The 14,585-nt window shown below is 42.1% G+C and overlaps 1 protein-coding gene and 1 long non-coding RNA gene across 9 annotated transcripts in view; one reads left to right on the top strand and one right to left on the bottom strand.

The window, feature by feature from the left end:
• The first annotated feature begins 2,564 nt into the window (after positions 1-2,564).
• On the top strand, positions 2,565-2,913 carry LOC110674626. The gene is made up of 3 exons (XR_002499048.1): positions 2,565-2,611; positions 2,667-2,743; positions 2,814-2,913. It is a non-coding gene; the product is annotated as an uncharacterized LOC110674626 (long non-coding RNA).
• A 10,337-nt stretch (positions 2,914-13,250) lies between these two features.
• The window catches only part of LOC5580168 (twitchin), a 95,153-nt gene continuing 93,818 nt past the window's right edge, over positions 13,251-14,585 (bottom strand). For 7 of the 8 annotated variants that reach the window (XM_021857738.1, XM_021857735.1, XM_001655540.2 and 4 more), the window contains 2 exons: positions 14,278-14,580; positions 13,301-14,218 (listed from right to left, as the gene is read on the bottom strand). In XM_021857738.1, coding sequence (XP_021713430.1) covers positions 13,593-14,218; positions 14,278-14,580 — 929 coding nt within the window. In that variant the 3' untranslated portion in view covers positions 13,301-13,592. Of the gene's footprint in view, positions 14,219-14,277; positions 14,581-14,585 lie in introns of all 8 variants that reach the window. The other variant, XM_021857732.1, reaches the window with a different exon arrangement.

Raw genomic sequence — 14,585 nt, 5'->3', positions numbered from 1 at the left:
AAATGTATTTTCAAACAAAGCGTGTAATATCTTATGTGCATAGTAAAATACAAATTAAAACATGGATGTTGCGACGAAAAAATGTGTTGGGTCGAATATCCGTATGGGACAGTTATGCTTTTATGGGCAGTAAACAGCTCAAACATTTATTACGATCTTGATTGTTTTTTAACGAAAGTTTTTTCCATGTTCAAGTAAAAAATCCAAGCAAATGAATCAGAAATTGCTTTCAAACTTCCCACTATGCAGTAAATAGTAGCAGTCGCGCCTAATCAGAAGACCAATTGAATAAAACTGCCACCATCCACGCAAGGTAACCTGTCTGTCCAACATATGTTAGACTACAGGCTACAGTGCAGTGGTCGGTTGACTCTATGAAAAGGTCATGAATAACACTGGAACGGTTGTCGGGTGCCATTTGGCTGCGTTGTTATGCTAATAATGTCCATTGATAGCGATATTTATGACACAATAGTGTTAAAGCCCTCTGCCACAGTCTCAACCTGATCACTCTCAGGTGGGCTCATTACTCAGGCAGCACACTGCAGTGGCATTCAGCAGCTGGTACCTGTCATGCTCCACGCGTTTAAAGCAGTAGGTAATGAAGTCAATTTATTACCAGATCAGTTTTAGGTCTCATGCTCACGTTTATGGTGTTAGCCCGATTTGTGGTAAGTTTTGAATTAGAGTTTTAGATTGAGTTGTTCGGGGTCGTCGAAAGTTCACAGTAAGCCACCAAAAGTTGCGGATTGAACTAAACTAATTTATTTAGCAATGAGTAAACCTAATTGAAAAATAAAATAGTTTTATATCTCATTAGACATCTATTAACTAGAAAACATGGAATGTCTGTGACAACGAGGCATACAACATCCTTGAAAAGAAATTCTAAATAACTTGACTTCATTCTATAATTCTTGGGTTGACACAACGGTCTTATTTTGGTCAAAATCATGTTCACTTCTTGTTGTTCACTATGAAGAGCATATGCATAAAAAAACCAACGCTCGCCCTTTGAATGTGCAGGTTTTCCAGTGGCAGTTAATGACAGGTTCCCTTGACTTTTGGGAACTCACAATCTAAGCCAGCTGTCTCTCTCTCTTAGTATTGCACTAGCGATTTCTTTAGCAAACTCACTAGCAGTTCTACCTGTGATTCCATCAAAAGTTCAATAAGGATTTCCGCTTGGAAATCCGTCAGGTAAAGCTGCAGGAATTACTTAAGGAATTCTATCAAAAATCATTCACGAATTTAAATGATAATTCCTTCATGATTCCACCAGGTTTTGATTCTCCCAGAATTTTTAATGAAGCTTTTGTCCAGTGATTTAACAAAGAATTCCTGTGAGAATTCCTTTCCTTTAGAAATCCCACCCGAAAGTTCACCTGGAATTCCTCACGGGATACCACCAGGAGTTTGCTTAGGGATTCCTTAAAAAGTTCTTCAAGGAATTCCATCAGAAGAACTTCAAAAGTTTCAATCAAAAGTCATTGTGAGTGTTTGTGCAAATGTGATGCCCCACTACATTCATCTGCTGATGTAGGACTAAATGTGCTTCCCGTGTGTGATCAGTGAGGATTCCATCAGGAATTTCTTCAGAGATCCCACCAGAACCTACATCAAAATTTCCTCCAAGGAATCCATCACGAGTTCCATAGGGATTTCATCAGTGGTTTCTCTAGGGATCAGGAGTCATTCTAGAGGATTGATTACGAGTTGTTCCGGGAATTCTATCAGGAGTACTTCTGAAGATTCAAAAATGAATTCCACGAAGGATTCCATCAGGAGTCCCTTCGAGGTTTCCATCAAGAGTCCTTTTAGGAATACCATCGGAAGTTCCTCTAGGGATTCCATTAAGATGTTCTTCTAGGGATTCCATCAGGAATTTCATCAAGGATTCTATCTGGAATTCCTCCAGAGATTCCATCAGGAGTTCCTTCAGGGATTGCACCTGGATTCCATCAGGAGTTCCTCTAGAAATTCTATCAGAAGGTTATCCAGGGATTCCATAATTTTTCTTTTACAATTATTTGAGAGATTCCACCTGGAATTCCTCCAAAGATTCAATCTCCTCCGGAGATCATATCAGGAATTGCTCGAGGAATTCCATCAATATTTCTTCTTGGAATATCATAAGGTATTCTATGAAGAGTTCCATCAGGAATCTTATCAGGAATTCTTCCAGGGTTTTCATCAGGAGTTACTCAGGAGTTTATCTAGGGATTTCATAACGAGTTTCTCCAGTGATTCCATCAGGAGCTCCTACAAGAATATATTTGGAAATTCCTCCAAAGATTCCTCCTTCCATGAATTCCATTCCATTTCCATACAGAAATTTCAGCAAGTGTTACGCAATCAGTAAACGCGCCTCCGTTACCAATGGTCCTCCATGAGCCCCCTCAACATCCCGCCGTCACTGCTACACTATGGTAAGGAATAAAGCAAAACAGTACAGAAGAATGCATCTAAAAGGCAGTATAAATCAAAACAAAAACAGAACGTTGTAAGTCTGCAGATTAAGCGGTTCGACTCATTTAATTGCCAAGAAAGTTTCAGCTAGAGTGAAGCTCAGTGTTAAGGTTGAAGTAGTTGAGTAGCTGTAATACTTGAGGTAACTGTTCTGAAACATTATCCCGTAGCAATATTAATAAGGAGTAAACCTACAGGAGCAACATAGACGTCGTGAAGAGTACCGTACGAGACCGTTTTCCAGAAATAGATAGATCAGACGTGGGTAGTAAACGTGAGTTAAAGAAACTAAAAATGAATGAGCTAATAACTAAAATAGGCAAATCCAATTATACACTTTACAGGGAAAATTTAACAATTTGCAAATACAAGCCATCGAACGGATTAAAGCGAGTTGTTTAAGTTTGCGGAAAGTCACCACTTCTTGTTGTCGGTTACGGGAACAGCAAGGATTCTATCAAAAGTTGCTTCTGAGATTTCACCTGAAATTCCTCTAGAGATTATATCAAGAGTTCCTCGAGCAATTTCATTAATATTTCTTCTAGGTTTATCATAAGGAGTTCCTCTAGGGATTCTATAGGGAGTTCTATTAGGAATCTTATCAGGAAATCCTCCAGGGATTTCATCAGGAGTTCCTAAAGGGATTACATCAAGAGTTTCTATAGGGGTTCTATCAAGAGTATCTTTAGTGTTTTCATTGGATTTGTTCTGGAGATTTCGTCAAGAGTTCCTTCAGAGATTCGCGACATTCCTCCAGGGATTATATTATGAGTTCCTTCTGAGATTATATCAGGAGCTCCTCGAGAATTTTTTTCTAGGGATTCATATAGAGTTTCTATAGGGATTCCATTAAAATTACGTTCAGAGATTTCACCTGGAATTCCTTCAAGAATCTTATCAGTAGTTTCATAAAAAAATGTACACGAGATCCAATAGAGATTCCATCAGGAGTTTTTCTAGGGATTACATCAGAAGTTTCTTCAAAGATTTCACCTGGAACTCCTCCAGAGATTACATCAGGAGTTTTTTTCAGGGATTTCATTAACATTTTCTTCAGATATTCCCCCTGGAATTCCTCCAGCGGTTCTATCAAAAGTTTCTGTAGGGATTCCGTCAGGAGTCTTTCAACAGGCGTTCTTGTTGGGATTTCATCAGGAGTTCCTATAGAGATTCAAATAGGAATTCCTACAGGGATAACAACAGATCAATAGGGATTACATAAATAGTTCCTTCAGGGATTCCACCTGGAGTTTCTAAAGGGGTTCGTTCAGGAGTTTCTCTAGGGATTCCATTAATAGTTGCTTCAGAAATTCCACCTGGAATTCCTACAGGGGTTCTTTCAGCGATTTCTCTAGGGATTTCATCAGCAGTTGCTTCGGAGATTGCACCTGAAATCCCTCTAGAGATAATATCAGGGTTTCCACAAGGAGTTCCATTAGGATTTCTTTTTGGGATTTTATGAGGAGTTCTATCAGGCATATTATCAGCAATCTCTACAGATATTCCATCAGGAGCTCCTATAGGGAATCCGTCAGGAGCTTCATCAGAGATTCCATTAAGAGTTCCTCCATGGATTACATCAAAACTTCTTTTAGGAATTACAGCAGGTGTTCCTCCAGGGATTTCATCAGAAATTTCTCTAGGAATTTCATGAGGACTTCTTCAATAGATTTCATAGAGAGTTACTGCTGGGATTCCATCATGAACACCTTCTGGGACTCCACTAAAAATTCTGTCCGGTATTCTATTTGGAATTCCTACCTCTGGAGTTATTCTGGGTTCCATCAGGTTATTTATAACGGATTCCTTCCAGAATTTACTACAAGATTCTACCAGAAGTTTCTTCCAGAGGTATCTCTAGGGGAATTAAGTAACATTTGTTGCTGAACAGTAGTTTATTGAATGGAAATAAGCCTAAGACTAATTTGTTCAGCTCCTAAGTCCTAACTGTTTGTTGGGTATTCAAGAGATTCCTCCAGGAACTCTTCGAGGGAGTCCTCCTAAAGGGGTTTCTCGTGGAATTAAGCAAGAGATACCTTCCGAAATTCCTCAAGGAATTAATCCTTAAGAAATTCCTTCCGGAATATCTCCAAGGATTTTCGAGGATTATGAGGAATTCCTTCAGGGAATTTCTCACGGAATATCTCCAGTGATTCTTGATGGTTTTCAGGAAGGGTTTGAGGGTGTTCCTCCAGCAATTTTACCAGAAATTTCTTATAAAGATTTCACCAGATTTCAGTGATTTGGGAATTCACCAGTACCGTAAAATCGGGTGTAATTGATCAGAAGGGTGAAATTGATCATCGTATCACACGATTTTATTTATGCGTAATGGAGCACAAATATCAATGTGAGCTGCAGTAAATGAACGTTGTTTGTTGTAACTATTGTCGAATTGTGTGTTGCAAAGTTTTTTGCGTTGAAGAATGTTTATTACTATGAAAATAATGTAAAATTTCAAAATCATGCACGGTACAGTATTGACAAACACTTATAAACTTTTATTTCTAAGCAAGGATTTGAACATAGTATAAACCTGAAAGTTTGCGAGGATGCTTGAGATATATCCGAAAACTAGATTTCATCACCAAAACTCGTACCGATTAGCTCAAATGATTGGAATTATTGAATTTATGTTAGATATCATTGAATTCCTTTTAAAAATGCATACATTTAGGCGTTTTCCGCGTAATTCTTGAAATTTAACTGTTCGTTATTTATATAAATATGGCATTGTTAAGATTTTGACAAGCATATTCGGATTCAGGGAGCTCAAATTTATCATGAAGAGTTCTTTTGAAAACTAACTCTGATAACATTGACAAGTGATCAATTTCACCCCGAAATGAGATCCCCTGATTTTTTATTTTAGAGACATTTTTAAACACTAAAATGAAATTTGTTAGAAAATGTCGGTACATGAGTCGATGAGGTTCACCTTCGTACTTGTTTTCCTGCATTTAGTTGTTAAGCATTGTTGACATTATAGAAAACAGACCAGAAAAACCGTGAAAAATGATCAATTTCACCCGAAATTACGGTATATCATCCAGTGACTTTATTAGGAGTTCCTGCTGGGATTAAAAACAGAAATCCCTGAAGAAGTTCCTGAAAGATTCTCTTAGGTAATTTCTGGTAGATTCCTTGGAAAAAAGAAGAAATTCTTGAAGGAATTAATGGATAAATGGATTACTAAAGATCCTCGGAGAAACTTTTGGTAGATTCTTGAAGTAATTTCTTGAAGTAATGAATGGGTCCCTGCAGGGATACAAGGAAGACTTTTTGAGGGGAACACTTGTAGATTTTTTTTTAAATAATTTATTGAAGATTCCCTAGAAGAATACCGGACTGTACTCAGGACGAACCTCTAGAAAAATTGCAAGCGGAATCTCTAGATGAGTTCCTGGTGATATCCCGTGTAGGAAGTTTTGATGAATTATTTTACAGTTTTTCTCGTCGAATCCCTGAAGGCTTTCTGGTTGAATCCCGGGAAGAACTCTTTGATAAATCCTTGGAGGAACTATGGGTAGAACCATTGTAAGAGTTCCTGGAGTAAATCTCTGCATGTATTTTTGTACAATTGTTTAAGGAATTTCTAGAGAGTATCAGTGGAAGATTTTCCGGAAAATTCTTGGTAGAAGTTCTATATTAATTTCTTGGAAGGGATTTCTTTAGCAATCTCTTTAAGAATTTCTATTGGAATTCCTGGTGGAATTGCAGGAAAAAAATCTGATAGAATTGATTTAAAAGTTTCGCTGGAGGAATTCTTAAACAAATTTTTGGAGGATTTTTTTTGTGGAATTCATGAAGGAGGCATTGGATGAATCACAGAAAAAATCCCTCAGGAAGTTTTTGTTTAAATTCCTGGAGAAATCTGTAGGAAAATTTCTACAAAGAATCGCTGAATAAATTCCTGGTGGAAGTTCTGGAACAACTCTTTGTGGAATTTAAGGAGGAAGCCCTGAAAAGTCCAAGTGAAATTCTTGGGGGAATTTCTGGTGCTGAATTTCTTGAGGAATCCCTTGAGAAGCATTTGAAAAAAAAATCGTAATGTGATTTCTGGATAATGCGCAATTGAATCCTTTGAACTAATTTCTAGTGGTCTTCCTGCAGGAATCTTTGAAGAAATTTTTATAGCAATCTCTGGAGGCAGCCTTGGAGTAAGCCCTGAAAATTTACTGAAGAAATTACTTGGGTTTTTTTTTTATGGATTGATCTTCGAAGGAATCAGTGGAGGAAATTCTGAATAATTTGTAGAAGAACTTTTAGAGGAATGTCTGGAAGGACGATACCTGGAAGTATGCCCGAAGGATTTTCTCCGGAAGAATTAATAATTGAATCTGTGGATAAATTTCTAGAGGAATTATTGGTAAAATTGCTGCTAGAATCACTGGAAGAATTTTTGGTGGAATCCCTAGTAAAACCCATAGATTCCAGGAAAAACTTCAAAGTAGAATAACTATAGGAAACCAAAAAAAGATTCTGGGTAGAATGTTTGAAAATATTCACATAGCCATTTCCATATCAATGATTGCTAATCTTCGACAGAAACCTCTCATAATTTTAGAGTTTTCCCGGAATACTTCTTGCGAATTATAACTGGCATTCCTCATCCATATAAATTTTTTCCGGTCCTTAAATTTTGAAACTTCTACTCTTCCTTACTACGGTTATTATCCAAAAAATCGTAGAGATATTCTTCCCACAGCCACAGAATGCGAAAAAATAACAATCATATATCCACTCGACTTGCCGAGATCATTCAAAACATGCGAAGAAATATAGTGTTGCTGCAACGAACTTTGGCAGTCGATTAAACGGTTGCATCGGTATAAATTGGTTTGACAACTTGGGGGCAGAGGAGCATGGATCAAATCGATATTATGGATCAGAACACTACAATAGCAATTCATCTGCAAGGTAAACGAATGGTGTGTTAGTGAAAGCATACGTTTTGACGTTTCTTTCGGAATCGTCTTTTCTTTGATTCATAACTGTGGTATGGTATGCAAAGCCCCTCCCAGAGAGAACAGGTCGCCGGTGTACTGGTGGTGAGAATAAATTGCAAATCTTCGAGCAATCTGCCTTCGGGCTAGACGAAGAATGCAACGCGCACGCACAGAAGTACAAAAAGAAGAACGCGGTGCAGCATTCAAAAAGACAAAGTTAGCTTTGATAGTCTATGCCAGAGTACCAACTCGAGTCTGTGGAGTGACGCCTACAGACCAAAGGTGCCATAGCGTTCCAAGGTCCTTGGCGAGGGTGTCGAGGTGAGGGCTCTAACGCAGGCAGTGACTCTGAAGGTGATTAACCTTGACGAGATCACCGATGCAGCTCGTCATGGCACTGCGGCAACAGAGCGAGATACAGGTGCCCACCGCTGCCGTTCGGCTACGGAAAGGTTTGGCAGGAACTCAGGTGGCCTTAGTACAGCTACCTGTGGCGGACGCAAATAAATCCGCTAAGGTAGGTAAGATCAAGGTTGGTTGGTCAGTATGCTAACTGACAATACACGAGCAACCGGTAATGTGCTTTAGGTGCAGGGAACCAGGACACAAGTCCTGGGGCTGTAAAGGCCCTGATACGACCAAGTTTTGTAGGCGATGTGGTGAGGAAGGTCATAAGGCACTAGGCTGCAAGAACCCTCCCAAGTGATTGATTTGTTCCGGGAAGTCCATGAACAAATGAACAAAAGCATCCAACGGGAGGCTCAAGGTGCCCGACCTTCAAAAGAACCATAAACGAAAAGTCACAGTGCAGGTAACGCAGCTGAACCTGAACCATTGTGACGCAGCTCAGCAACTGCTGTATCAGGCAGTTGCTGAGTGGGGGACGGATATCGCCATCATATCGGACCCATACCGAGTACCCGCCGGCAACGGCAAATGGGTCGTGGATGAATCCGAAAAAATGGCGGCGATATGGACGACAGGTAAATACCCCGTCCAGGAGTTGGTGTCTATTACCTACGAGGGCTTCGTGATCGCCAAGGTAAACGGGGTCCTCTTCTGTAGCTGCTATGCGCCTCCGAGTTGGTCGACCGAACGGTTCACGCAGATGCTGGACTGTATGACGACCGTGCTGACAGGGCGAAGGCCAGTAGTAATAGCGGGTGACTTCAATGCCTGGGCCGTGGAATGGGGAAGCCGTATCACGAACCAGCGAGGTCAAATCCTGCTAGAGGCACTGGCCGTGCTAGATGTCGATCTTGCTAATGTTGGTACCAAAAGTACCTTTAGCCGAAACGGAGCGGAGTCGATTATCGACGTTACTTTTTGTAGTCCTAGCCTAACGAGTAGTTCGAAATGGAGGGTAGACAATGCCTACACTCACAGCGACCACCTGGCGGTTCGCTACCAAGGCCAAGGCCAAGCCCTCGTAGGTGGAAGACATCGTACTTCAATGACGAAGTACTTAGAGAGGCGCTCCGCCGTGAGCGTAACCTACTCGGCCTAAGCGGAGATGAACTGATAGCGGTGCTCTCGGGTGCATGCAATGCGACCATGCCTAGGAAAGTCCACCATAGGAATGGGAGACCACCGACGTACTGGTGGACTCAAGCGACTGCGAACCTGCACCGTGCCTGCCTACGGGCCAGGAGACGGATGCAGCGAACACGTACCGAGCAGGAGCGTGAAGAACGACGGGCGGTGTTCATCGCTGCCAAATTCGCGCTGAAGTCCGAGATAAGGGCAAGCAAAAAGGCCTTCTTTGAAGGACTCTGTCAGAGTGCCAACGCGAATCCGTGGGGCGATGCCTACAGGATCGTTATGGCGAAGACAAAAGGTGCAATGGCTCCTACAGAGCAATCTCCAGAGATGCTGGAGGGGATCATCGAGGGGCTCTTTCCGCGCCAAAACCCTAGCCCATGGCCTCCTTTCGTAGGACAGCCTGGGGGCTGGCGATGAGGATAGGATAACCGATGAGGAACTTGTAGGGATTGCAAAATCCCTCAGTATGGGGAAGGCACCAGGTCCGGACGGAGTTCCAAACCTGGCCCTCAAAGTCGCAATCTTGGAGGCTCCCGGAATGTTCAGATCTGCTATGCAGATATGTCTGGACGAGGGAGTATTTCCAGATGTGTGGAAGAGGCAGAGCCTGGTACTATTGCCAAAGGCGGGAAAACCACCCGGTGACCCGTCGGCGTATAGACCAATATGCTTGATCGACATGGCGGGGAAGGTGATCGAGAAGATCATCCTCAACAGACTGTTGAGGTACACTAAGGGTGTAAATGGTCTCTCAAGCAACCAGTTCGGCTTCCGAAAAGGGAGGTCCACCATAGACACTATTCTGACGGTTAAGAAAACCGCTGAGATAGCACTCCAGCGTAAAAAGAGGGGGATTCGCTACTGCGTAGTAGTGACTCTGAATGTAAGGAACACATTTAATAGTGCCAGTTGGGCGGCTATTGCTGATGCGCTCCTGCGTCTGGGGATACCCGAGTACCTGTACAAGATTCTCGGAAGTTACTTCCAGAATCGCGTATTAGTCTATGACACAGAGGTGGGTCGGAAGTGCTTTCACATAACCTCAGAAGTCCCGCTAGGTTCCATCCTGGGTCCAGTGTTATGGAATGTCATGTACGACTAGGTGTTTAGATTAAAATTCCCGGCGGATGTGGTCATCGTTGGCTTTGCCGACGATATTACGGTGGAGGTCTACGGTGAATCGATCGAAGAAGTGGAATTGACTGCAGCCCACTCGATCGCAATTGTGGAGGACTGGATGAGCTCCAGGAAACTGGAATTGGCTCACCACAAAACTGAGGCGTTGTTGTCAGCAACCGAAAATCGGTGCAGCAAGCGGTGATCAGTGTAGGCGACTGCCTTCGTCAGCAATCCCAGCTGGTGCTAGCTGATAGGGCCTGAGCTTTCAGTAGGTCAAATTGCAAATCCCGCAGTATCAGTTCTTGATACCTGCGATGCAGCTGGGCGCGAGCGCTGTGGTCGACCCTGCCCGCTACGCAGCTAACCTGGAGGTTGCGATGTGCAATAGCCCCTCTCCGAAGCAATGCTTTCTTGGTGGTCCCGGAGAGACCAAGGGTTTGGCGGCAATGGGAATGGTTTAGTGGGTCGGGGGTGTAGTCCTGTATACTGCTTGCATGTAGTAAATGGTCCCTAGCCCCACACTCCCGGACCTTGGTCCGGAGTCTGTTGAGCAGATTATCCCCCCATTGCTAAGAAGGAAAAAAAAAACAAAATAGCGCCCCAAGAGGAGTCGCCCGAAATGTTGCGATCAATAATCGATGTACTCTTCCGGTATCATCCCACAAGCCCCCAGCGCCGTATGCGGCAGATGAAGGAGAAGAAGTGGCGAGAGTGACGAACGAAGAGCTGGCAGAAGCCGTGAAATCATTTGCGTCAAATAGGGTACCGTAAATTCGGGTGTAATTGATCAGTAGGGTGAATTTGATCACCGTGTCACACGATTTTATTTCTTTCTAATGAAGCGCCAATATCAAGTAAATTTGCGGAAAATGAACGTTGTTTGTCGTAACTATTGTCGAGTGATATGTTGTGAAGTTTTTTGCGTTAAAGAATGTTCATATCAATGAAAATAAAGCAAAATTACAAAATCATGTTTGGTAGACATTCATAAACTTTAAGTTCGAACCAAGGATTCGAACATGGTGTCAGGCTGAAAGTTTGTAAGTATGCCTCAAATATATCCTTTAAACATAATGTATCATCAAAATTCGTACCAATTTGGTCATTTTGGTGAAATAATTGAATTTCTGTGAATTGATAGAAAACTCCATTGGAAATTGCATACATTCAGGCGTTTTCCGCGGTATTCTTCAAGTTTAATTGTTGGATATGTCCATAATTATAATATTGTTAAGAATTTAGCAAGCAAAAACGGATTCAGGGACCCTAAACTAGTTATGTAGAGTTGTGTTCAAAACTAACAATAGCTGCATTGACAAGTGATCAATTTCACCCCGAAACAGGATTCCCCGATTTTTTATTTTCTATATGATTTTTAGCACTAAAATCACATTTGTTAAAAAATTTCAGTACATGAGCCAATGAGGTTCACCGTCGTACTTGTTTTCGTGTATTCAGTTGTTTGGAATCGACCACATTCTAGGAAACACATCTGAAAAACCAAGAAAAATTATCAATTTCACCCGAAATTACGGTACCGGTACCCGATGGTATCCCGAATGTTGCCTTAAAAGCGGCAGTAAACGCGGATCCGGACATGTTCAGAACCATACAGATGCAACACTGCCATAGATCAAGGAATCTTCCCGGATGTATGGAAGCGACAGGAATTGATGCTATTACCAAAGGCGGAGAAAACACCAGGTGACCCGTCGATGTATAGACCTATCTGTCTACTAGATACGACGGGCAAGTTATTGGAGAGGTTGCTTCTCAACAGGCTAGTACCGTATACAGAAGGTGCGGACGGCCTGTCCAACAACCAGTTTGGATTCAGGAAAGGTAAATCTACTCTGGACGCTATTTAGCCGGTCGTTCAGACAACTCAGGTGGCAATCGAGCATAAAAGGATCGGCATTTGTTACTGCGCGGTTGTCACGCTGGATGTGAAGAATGCGTTCAACAGCGCAAGCTGGGAAGCAATAGCACACGCACTTCACTGCCTCAAGGTACCGTAAAACGGGGTAACTTTGATAATGCGGGTAACTTTGATAGTGCGAGACCCCCAACATAGTAAACGAAATATCGAAGTTTCTGTCAATCAGTTAAGGAAAACGAATGCAAAAGTAAAGAGTATTAGTATGACACTTCATGTCAAAGCTATTTTCGTTGAAATCAAGTGCATTTGAGGATTTTTATGCAAACATCAAAAATTTACAAGATTTTAGCATTTTTGCAACGCTTACAAACAATCTGTTCTACGACCACTATTTGATAAAGTCATAATGAGTTCGTTACTTATCCATGACAGCCTAGTTATAGTAGAACATGAATTCGGTCTCAAATCTCTTAGCGAAAACCACTTTTACAAACTGGGACCATTTTTGTAATCTAAGTCAGAAATTTCCATACAGCGTTAAACGCCTAGATGTATGCAACGAACTATAAATGTTCTGTGATTCATTCAATCTTGTTCGATGTATACTCCATTATCAAAGTTACCCCAAAACAGAAAACCGACTTTCGATTATATGAAAAATTATGTATCCATTCAGAATAAATCTTTTGGAAATCTATCAAGTGCAATCGATAGCTAGGATGTCAGTACTTGTTTTAAAAATATAAATTGTAATTCTTTGAAACAGCATGCATAAATATTGAAGTTTTCTTCGAAAAAACTATCAAAGTTACCCCGCTTTACGGTACCGGTGCAGTTGTGTAAGCTTCTAGAAAGCTATTTTGATGGTAGGTTTCTACTGTATGATACAGAGGAGGGGCAGAAAAGCGTTCGAATTACCTCGGGTGGTACCTCAAGGATCAATACTGAGCCCGATGTTATGGAATGCGATATTCTATGGGATTTCCTATATAAATGGGATTGTTATGCTAGTCTGGGCAGTAGAGTTGACAGCAGCGCACTCCATAGTTGAGAATACACAACTTCCGGTATGTAGAGCACCGACAATGTCCTGGAGATGAAACATTCTCAAGAGATATCCGCTGATAGACCAGTGCCATCGCGTGTTTCACACCAAAACTGGTGGACACCTTCCGTCGTCAGAGGGAATGAATAGGATTGCAATGAGCTGTATGCTAAGATAAGGTAACGCAAGTTCAACTTGCGGGATTTCTGGAATGGTGATACTAATCGGAGGTTCGAACTAGTCGCTATATTTACAATTAACTTTGTCGTTTTTATTATTTTTGTAGATTTTTCGTCATTTTTATATCAACAATAAAAAGTCACTGCCTATATCTCAAGGATTCTTACGCGGTTCATACGGATTTTTAGTCAAGAAATAAATAATACTTTACAAAAATATTACTTACAAATGGAGACGCAAAAGACATTCGATTTGAGCTTATCAAAAATCATTAGACTCTAACAAAAAAAAAGTCAAGTACAAAAATCCTAAACCAAGTTACAAAAAATTTGATTCTCGGTTGCAGCTATCTAACATCCTAACAACCTTACGAGCTAAAATAGAGAGTTGAGAGTTCGGGGGAGGTTCCCTACGCACTAACATTGACCGAGAAGGAGGCCAGGGCGTCTCCTTGGCGTGTCACCGCCCGCACCTGGTACTGGCCAATGTCCTCGAACGAACACTTGGCAATGGTAAAGGTGTACTTGTTGTCCTTCTTGACGAATCGGTATCGGTTGGAAGACTCGTTGATCGGCTCACCGTCCTTGTACCATTCGAGTTTGGTTGGGGCGTCGAAGGTCTCGCAAGTGAACACGGCCTTCACACCGTCCAGCACACTCAAAGAGGCCGGGAACTTGGCGAAGGTCGGCGATTCCTTCTGCTCACCTAACACCGTAATGGTACAGGAACTGAAACTTTCGCCACCCTTGTTGAACGCTTCACACGTGTACGTGCCAGCGTCCTCAGGGAAGATTTCTGGGATGTGCAACGAGTACACATCTCCGTCGTTCAGATATTCAAAGTCGGGGGTGTTCTTGATTTCGCGGTTGTCGTGCAGCCAGATCACGTTGAACGGATCCGGACAGGTAATGTTACACTTGATGACCACCTCCGATCCGTCCTTGTAGTAGCCGGAGTCGGTGTGTTTGTTGATGATCGGGGCCTTCACCATCGATCCCTTCTTGTCACCTGATCGACCTGTCGAGCCGGCTACTTCTGCAAAAGGTGGATACAAATTAGTTCCGTTCTGTTACAGTTACTAATGAGAAACTTACTTTTAACATCGAGCTTGCACTGAGTCGACGTTTCGCCCATGGAGTTCTTGGCCGTGCACACATAGGTGCCGGAGTCCTCCGGGAACAGTTCGTTGATTCGTAGGCTGGCAATTCCTGATTTGTACTTGATGTCGATAACGTCCGAAGATGTGAGCTTCTTGCCATTCTTTGTCCAAACAATCTGCGGTAGAGGGTCTCCGCTGACGTGGCAGTTCAGCTGCAGTGGTTCACCATCCGATGCGATCACATCCTTCAACTCCTTGGTGAACTTTGGTGGGTGCATCAAGGCGTCCGATTGCAAAGCTGAA

The sequence above is a fragment of the Aedes aegypti genome, chromosome 1, assembly GCF_002204515.2.
Source record: "Aedes aegypti strain LVP_AGWG chromosome 1, AaegL5.0 Primary Assembly, whole genome shotgun sequence".
Classification (NCBI taxonomy): Eukaryota; Metazoa; Arthropoda; class Insecta; order Diptera; family Culicidae; genus Aedes; species Aedes aegypti.
Note: the sequence above shows the minus strand (reverse complement) of the source record. Positions and strands in the feature narration are given on the sequence as shown.